This window comes from Perissodus microlepis, chromosome 1, assembly GCF_051167445.1.
Source record: "Perissodus microlepis isolate ML-2025 ecotype Zambia chromosome 1, ASM5116744v1, whole genome shotgun sequence".
In the NCBI taxonomy this organism is placed as follows: domain Eukaryota; kingdom Metazoa; phylum Chordata; class Actinopteri; order Cichliformes; family Cichlidae; genus Perissodus; species Perissodus microlepis.
The window spans coordinates 34,098,746-34,107,316 of NC_140461.1; the positions used below are offsets into that span (position 1 = coordinate 34,098,746).

The 8,571-nt window shown below is 38.9% G+C and overlaps 1 protein-coding gene across 1 annotated transcript in view; it reads right to left on the reverse strand.

Annotated features, from left to right (window-relative positions):
* otog (otogelin) overlaps window positions 1-6,613 on the reverse strand; it is a 59,000-nt gene extending 52,387 nt beyond the window's left edge. The window contains exons 1-10 of the mRNA XM_084924161.1: window positions 6,589-6,613; window positions 5,809-5,966; window positions 4,573-4,694; window positions 4,273-4,481; window positions 3,393-3,523; window positions 3,181-3,287; window positions 2,234-2,343; window positions 1,564-1,689; window positions 1,212-1,320; window positions 774-820 (exon numbers count right to left, since the gene is read on the reverse strand). Of these exons, the coding sequence (XP_084780287.1) occupies window positions 774-820; window positions 1,212-1,320; window positions 1,564-1,689; window positions 2,234-2,343; window positions 3,181-3,287; window positions 3,393-3,523; window positions 4,273-4,481; window positions 4,573-4,694; window positions 5,809-5,966; window positions 6,589-6,613 (1,144 nt within the window). The remainder of the gene's footprint in view (window positions 1-773; window positions 821-1,211; window positions 1,321-1,563; window positions 1,690-2,233; window positions 2,344-3,180; window positions 3,288-3,392; window positions 3,524-4,272; window positions 4,482-4,572; window positions 4,695-5,808; window positions 5,967-6,588) is intronic.
* Between the last annotated feature and the right edge of the window lie 1,958 nt (window positions 6,614-8,571).

The following is an 8,571-nucleotide window of genomic DNA, read 5'->3' on the forward strand; positions in this document are numbered from 1 at the left end:
TTGCACTTGGTTTTTACAAGGAAGCTTGGTTTTTCTATGCACACAAACCACAAACTTTATTTCCCCCTTAAGTATAAATATTTTTTTCTTCCATTCTCCCACAGCATTCTTCTGCATATTTCTTTAATTTGTGTCTCTTAAAATCAACAAGTTCAACCTTTATTAACTTGCTACCATTCTGAAAATGTCAAGAATTATTGTTCCTCTTGATTCCATGAGTCCATGCTTTTTTTCCCCATTTCTAACAAGGCAAAATCTGTCCTTCTATTAGAACTTTTGCCTTAGTCATCTTTCTTTTTCAAAAATAAGCATATATTCCAACTTTCTTTTCACTGTCCAACAGGGGCAAGTGTTTTATAGTACCTTACCAATAAACTCTTCTCTTCCCTTAGTACACTGTCTATTCTCTCTTCTCAAAAATAGTTTTCGCACATTACTTAACAATGAACCATCAAAGCCAGAAGTGTTTTGTAAATGCACTAAAGTGACTAAAATCACTCACTAATTACTAAAATTATCCATTTAAAATTTATTTCTTTAGACTTTTGTACTTGGTTTAAGCCACTTTGGCATGTATGACAGCCTCAAGTCTGTTTGGGAATGATTCTCCAACCTAACTCTCACAGTCCCCATCAAACACTTTCATGGAATCATTGTATAGACTGAAAGTATTTAAGTCTGAAATCAAATTCACTGAATCTTGTTGAATCTTGTTGAAAAATTTACTAGTCGAGTATATCAATAAACATTTCCCACAGGGGAAAGGGACAAACCTGGGCAGCTGTAGTCAGTGCAGTTCCACACTCCACCCACGCATGTACTGAAACAGAAAGCAGAGACGTCCACAGGTGGCTCTGGGAACATGAAAGGCTGAGCTAATCAGCAGGATCACTGAAAGAAATTGGACTCACTGCACCCAGGTGGTCAGATCTGAGAAGATTAAAAGGACTGTATGGGGAGCGTAGGATAATATCTTGTCTTTAATACACAATACCGCATTTTTTTATTACACAAGGAAAATCAAAGCTGTCACGTTATGAAGTGTTGCCAGAGATGTTATTAAAAAACTGTAAAAATAAAACACGCCTCACTGTTCCCTAGCTTTTTATGGGATGAAGAGTATTTAAACAGACAAACCAAAGACGTTTAAGTCTCTTCACCCAGATATTTATGATGGCATACAAGGTAACAGAAGTGTTACCACTGCTCACCAGGTGTTGCATTCCTCCTGTAGCGTCTGACCAGATGGATAAAACATACCGTGGTACTCACAGGGACAGTCAGAAGGCATTACACAGCCTCCATCCTCATATATTAGACCTGGGGACAAAGATTAGAGATTCAGATTCAGATTTCAGATCATCTGGGGATGAAAAAAAAAATCATAAGACTGATAAGACAGAAAATGCAAATAATGTGTTAAAAGTAAAGTATAGGCAATGTAATAACAGTATTTTTTATTATTATGAGATTTATGTTAAGGTCATTATACAAGACAAACTATAAAGATAAGGAACTATTTTGAATAGGAACATAAGAAGCAGAATCTCAACAGACACTCACCATCAGGACAATAGCATCCATCCAGGCAGGCGAGCTTGCTGTCAATACACGTTCGCTCCAGGTTGCAGGACTCCGGACAGCAGCTGATACATTCCCTGTGCTGCAGTCCTAGAGAACACCGCTTCACTGGTCACAGAAACAAAACACAACACATACGTCAAAGCTTTAAGTTTGCTTCTGTAAAGCCCAATTACTCTTGCTGCCATGATCACTGAAATACAGGTTATAAACTGAAATTTGAACCTGACACGTCTGCAAAACATAAACAAATGTGCTCAATTAGCACCTTTTCTAGCTAGCTGGTGTTCATTAGCCTGTTAATAACCTGCCCTCCAGTTAACTTCCACACTTAAATATTCTTAGTTATTTTACATTAGATAGCCCTTTATAACTATTCTACTAGTATAAATTATTTTAACCCAGCATCTGTGCCTGTAAATTATTCCACATTCATATTTTGTTTTATCTACTATGTTCAGGTAAATCCCTTTTTTATAAATCTTTATAAATCATGTTTTTGGACTTGACTTTATTTTTTTTTAACCTTGTAAATATATCATTTATCATCTGAAATAAAAAATAGAACAATTTCAGCTACAAGTAAAACTAAATGTATCATTTTTCTTCTGTTCGTCCTGGCACACATTTTAAAACACCTGGAAAAACGTACCACAATGAGGAATGTGCTGCCTCCACTCATGCAGTGGGTGGTCAGCATGGGCGCATGCCCGGGCGTACTCGGTGAACACCTGGCATACCACATCACCATTGGGATCCGACCTTCAACAGGGTAAAAAACAAAAAGGAACTCTTTGAGAAGAGCCAGGAGAGGTGTAGCTACAGAGCCAGTTACGCTGAAATGAGACTGTGCAGCTCAAATAAATAACTACTCACCAGCTGCTCTCACCAGTTTCCAACTAGCATACAAAATTAATAAATAAAGCTATATAGTTTTATACTTATAGTTGGCAAATTGTAGTGTAGCTACGTCAGTCATGACAGTGATGACTTCAGACCAAGTGAATCCTGTCATAAAGTAAATTCTTTCTTTAGTTCTTTAGTTGTAGGAACAGATTGCCATGGCTAATGTTACTCTCAGAGGGGGGTACGTTCAGGATCATGGACGTGAGCCATGAAAGACACAACTGAGTGTCTTTTAGAGTGGGATCATTTTGAACGAGTAAGTAACCAAAGTGCTCACAGTCTGAGGACATGGATTGAAATGCAAAAACTAAAATGTGGGTACATAAGGATATGTGCAAAAAAGAGATCTCCAACCACCTGCGCAGGATGTTACAAATTTTTAGATAATGTTACGTATGTGTCAAACTTTTATGATGTTTTGATTTGCTTCAGAATTAGTATCAGTAATTCAGAACAATGACTCTGCTGTTCATGACAGCAGAGTCATTGTTCATGACTCTGCTGTCATGAACAATATCAGCAGAAACTAAATAAATGTTTCTTCTAATTTTAAAGTAGGAGAAACATTCCACACATTTCGCAAGGATAAACTATGGATACTAATGGTTCATACCATATAATTTTGACAACACTCAGATTTTTCCTCAAAATGAAACCCTTCCAACAACCAGATCTTAAATCGGTTGCTCTTACATGCAGAGGTCGTTGGAGCAGCTGGCCATGTAGGACAGCGGACTGACAAAGTCATGGCAGCTTTGAAATGGTGGATCCAGCAGCATTGCACACACCTCCTCCACCTTCTGTCACCACAAAACACACAAAAACACTTTTTTACTCATCTAGTAGGTAATTTTCTCAGTTTCATTTCACTCATCTCGCAGTTGCTGTTTTATTTGACACCTTACCAGTAAAACATGAGATTCGACTGTAGCACAAGGTGAAGGGAAGCCAGAAGGCACCATAGGACATCTTTCCTCATGTGGATGTGTCTCTACCCAGCTATTCCCAAACATTTCAATTTCATGAGTCAGCACGCCTAAGAAACAGATATCATGTCTGTTTAATTATGTCAGTAGTTTTGCCTCCTTTACACTTCTTCACATCTGGAGTTCAGTTGAGTGTTTTAAAAGAAAAAGCGAGCCGTGTCTTTTCTACTTCATGGTTCAAGGATCACCATCAGTTTTAACCTTGACCTTTCACTTTTTAGCTGAATGTTAAACTTATAACCACTGCTTACCAGTCATGGCTCAGCAGAGATGGCAAAAGTACACAGATTCATCACTTAAATAGAAGTACAGATACTTAATTTTTCAATAATCTGTTTCATGGATATAACTTCTTTACTCAAGCAAAAATTAAAAAGTACAGACTCTGAAATGTACTCAAAGTATTAAAAAAGAACTAGCTCCTTTTCTATTTTTTGCCAAATTAACTAAAACTCATGTCATATAAATACTGTAATAAAAAGGAATACAGACTTCATCTCTTATAATTCTAATGAACGTACTCAACTTGTATTGTATGTGTCATGAAGAACAAAAGCAGATAAAAACAAAGAGATTTTTTTTAAAAAAATCTATCTCTATTTGCTGTTGCCTGCATTGTAGAGGGTGGCTTTGCTTCCTCGCCTAAAGAGAAAAATTTGTATACTCAAGGGTTAAATTGGAATTCAACTGGTGTGAGAAACCCTAAGATCAGTTATAGCTGCTGCTCTTTGTGGATTTACACAACTGAAAGAGACATAAGCAGATGCTACATGAGCAATGAGACTGAAAATGATCTCACCATAGCTCGTCTTCAGGTCATCGTGGACGTCGGCATTAAAGTTACCACATAAGCCGCAAGTTCTGCCCACAAACTCTGGACTGAGCTTGATGTAGACAGAGCCGCTTCGTCCCTCCCATGCCAGCGTGAAGCCGTGCTGCTGCGTTACTAGCACGTACTGTGAAATCTGCTCCAGCTGCAGGTCGTGGATGTGATGAGGCAGCTGCAAACTAAACACAAACAGGGCGATTCCAGTATCATATAAACACCACCTTACCTGAAGAGATGTAAAATAAAACATACAGAGAGAAAGCAGCTAACCTTTGGCCTTTGAAGGTCACATTGGTGGCATGTAGCCTGACTTCTCCCTCCCATGGCAGGAAGAGGCTGACAGATCTTTGGCAAGTGTAGGGGTCTGAAGTACAGGCCGGGTCGTTGTGGACCTACAAACAGAGAGGTGGGACATTCATTTAAAACAGGTGTGGGTTCATTACGGATCTGCGCACAAATAAAAACTGTGTCATTGAAAATGTCAGAATTTTCATGTTATTCTTGGCCTGTCACAGAATTCTTATAATGCACATTTAATTTTTTTTTTTTTTTTAAAAAACAGTCTAGTTCTTTTTTAGAAACTGTCCGGGGAATGAAAATCAAGCCAAGTTATATATTCTTAGCTTGTTGTAAAACAGTAGTAAGACTCTCCTCAAGTCAGATTTACCTCAACAATACAAGATATTTGTAAATGAATTTAAGCTACCTATCCAAGGAATCAGCCTTCATTGCGACATAGGTCGACATAGAACTTACAAGGAAAATTTTTGGACCAAAATGCACAAACCTTTAGGGGTTTCGTTCAAATCCAGTGCTGAAAATAGTCCATAACAAATGTATTGTTTGCACACAAAAAAAAGAAACTGAATCCAGCTATTTTAAAAAATTACATAGAAATTGCATTTCATTTACATTAATTTAGAACCAATGGACCAAATAGTTCTAAAAAGCAAAAGTATTTAAAAAGCTGAAACGTGATCCTAAAAGTAACACACACACCTGCCACTTTGTAACATTTTTGAGCGCGTCATTTTATCTGCTACAAAGGAGAATGTCATCTCCTCTCCTCCTAACATGCTCTGTTAGGATTGCTGCACTGTGTTTTCATATGTTATCATTACTGAACTTCATTATTTAATTCATCCAAACTACATTTGGATCTTCTAATGTCCCCTGTTTAGGTTGGTTTTCCCCTACACAGATAAGGTATCTGTTGCCTGTTCAGGGGAACAAAGTCCTAGTCTGTTGCAGATACTTTCAAGGCATAGTGGGTAATTGCAGCATTTAATGGTAATTGACTCTAATAACCAGATAGCTTTCACTAATGTTCAGAGCAGATCTTTTCCTCAGGCTGAGTCTGAAAAAAAAGAATGCGTTTTGGGGCAGGAGGCCACAGAGTCCAAATTTTCCCCAAACTGGAGGCAGGCGTTGAACCGAAAACTACTGGGCAGCTGCTCACCTGGAGGTTTTATTTCACCCCAGCCCAGGTCCATGTGGACGACTCACCTGGACAACGATGCTGGCCTGGGTGGTTTCCTCACAGTCCCTCAGTAAAGTATAGGTGCACCGGCCTGGGAGGTAGTAGTAGAGGCCGTCAAAGGTCTCAAAGTTGTACTGACCCCACGTCCTGCATGTCATCTCCCTCTCAAAGCCAGAATTTGGAACTAGGAATATAAACATGAAAATTTCTCTTTTCATTTCACTTAATTAGCCATTAAGACACAGAAATGCTACAAAACACCCTAACAAAGCTTTTCAATTTAGCACCTTTTAGTATTTATTAGTGTTGTATTTTTGTCCACTTGTTAAATGTACAGTACTGTGTAAAAGTACTGAGTCACCCCTTTTCCTTTTTATACTTTGCTAGGAAAATGGGAGATAGGTGAAGCAATGTAGTGAAAGATGCACAAACATACATGGAAATAAAGTATATAAGGCAAAAGCAGGCATCTTGTTATGTTCTCTGTCAAGATTATCCCACGCTGCCTCAATAATATTGAGGTGCAGACATTGGGGAGGCCAATCCATGACTGACACGTTACACTGTATGTTTTTTTATCCAGGTTTTCACTCCAATGTCTTTTATGGCATGCAGAAAAAAATAGGCTGTTCACAATCAGTGAATCAGAATCAATAGCTTCCAGATAGTATTGGATGGCAGAGCAAAATCTGACAGTAATTTTCTCTATTCATAATTCCATTAATTTTGACAAGATTCCCAAACCCCAAACTATTACAGAGCTTCCATTATACTTTACAGATTGCTGTAGACACTCACTGCTGCACCTCTCTCCTGATCTTCTCCATACATACTGATAATGAGCTGAACCAAAATGTCAAATCTGGACTTCTGACTCCATCAGACCTGTTACCACTATTTTTCACTCCAGTTCTTGTGTGATTTGGCATACTTCATCCTTTGATCCATTTCCCTTCCTTAAGATCAGCTTCTGACAGCCACCCTACCACTGAGACCATTTCTGATGAGGCTTCAACAGTAGGTGGACATCTGGACAGCAGAGACCTGAGGGAGGCCTGAGATGTCCTGTGTCAGGTCTCTGCTGATTTTTTCCTTTCTTAGGGACATTACATTCAGTTACTGTTTGTCTACTGTAGACACTATTCTTCTCTACCACTCCTTTTATCCTCCATTTGCCCAGTTTCCGCAAACTTTTTAAGAAGACACACCATTCCAAAATACACAGAGTTTCCGACTCAAAAATCTCTCTGAACTGAGTGAATGTGTACTATAAATTATTTTTAAAAAGATGTAGAAGACAAAATGACTTGATTTCTCTTTTTTTTTTTGGGGGGGGGGGGGGGGGGGGGGTGTATATGTTGAACTTAAGAGAAACAGATCGGTAACTTAAATTTCTGGTACAGGATAGCTCAGAGCATCTTAAACATCCTCCCTGAACTGCTCTACAAATTTCATTAAATGACCTCTAATGCTGTAATAATAGGCCTGTGCACTTTTATGATACTGTATTGAACTAACAAGCTGGTTGATCATTGCATATGTGTGAATGTTAGATAGAAAGCACTTAAAGCATAGAAACAAGTACTTGTATGAATGGATGTGAATGGGTGAATGTTGAAGGCTGTAAAGTGCTTTGAGTGCGAAAGTATAATCATCTCTGGATCTCTTTCACAACATCTCTTTTGTCTGGTCTCCCTTCCATCACCCCCATCCGATCAAGGCAGATGGCCGCCCCTCCCTGAGCCTGGTTCTGCCGGACATTTCTCCCTATTAAAACAGTTTTTTCTTACCACTGTCACCAAAGTGCTTGCACATGGGGGTTTGCCTGATTGTTGGAGGTTTTCTGTATTTTTTGAAGGGCTTTACTTTACAATATGAAGCACTTTGGGGTGACTGTTGTTGTGATTTGGCTTTATAGAAGTAAAACTGAATTGAATTGAAGTAGAGTAGAAATCCACTATATAAGAACCAGTCCACTTACCAATTTAAAAGAGTGTTGTCAGGGTTTACCTGTCTGACATCTGTGTCCAGTAGCCTGATACAAGCTGCAGTCACATGACTCCGACTGAACACATTGTCCTCCGTTCAGGCAAGGAAATGCACAGGGCTCCCCTGAGAGAAAACGAAAGGACAAGCAAACAATTACACTGTTTCTCATCAGACTGGAAACCTGAAAGAACAACTCCATGAATAATTTTCATTATTTCTAATAATGAAAATTATTATTATTAATCAGGAACAATAATATAGAAATAGTGTTTTTCTTTCTCATAAAAGCTATGTGTACCACTGGTTAATTTTCCATCCTAATAACCACTACAACTGAGTTTAAGTGTTTGTCTGCAAGGTATATATTTAAGGAAGTCACCATCTGCCTCTCTGCATTCACGTGGAGTTGTGTGGCTCAAACAAATGTTCCAGTCACTGAATGAACCACCATCCCCCAAATGATAGTTTTTCATCCTCCAATAAAACCATCTGCTCAATGGCCTTCCATGCTGTCTGCCTAGTGGGCCATGTCCCACATTAACATAGGTAAAAGCCATAAAGGAATCAGCCATGGGAGGGGGTCCAATTAGTCAAGCTGCTTTCCTCATGTTCATTCTGTGGGGCACAAGTACTCATTTGGCTAATTTGTTGCTCCAAATGTACACAACATTACTAGGTTTCGATTACAAGCTGTAGCCAGGGAGGTAGAGGAGGTCATCTACTGACTGGTAGATTTGTGGGTCGATCTCTGGCTGCTCCAGCATGCATGGCAAATATCATTGGGCAAGATATTAACTCCC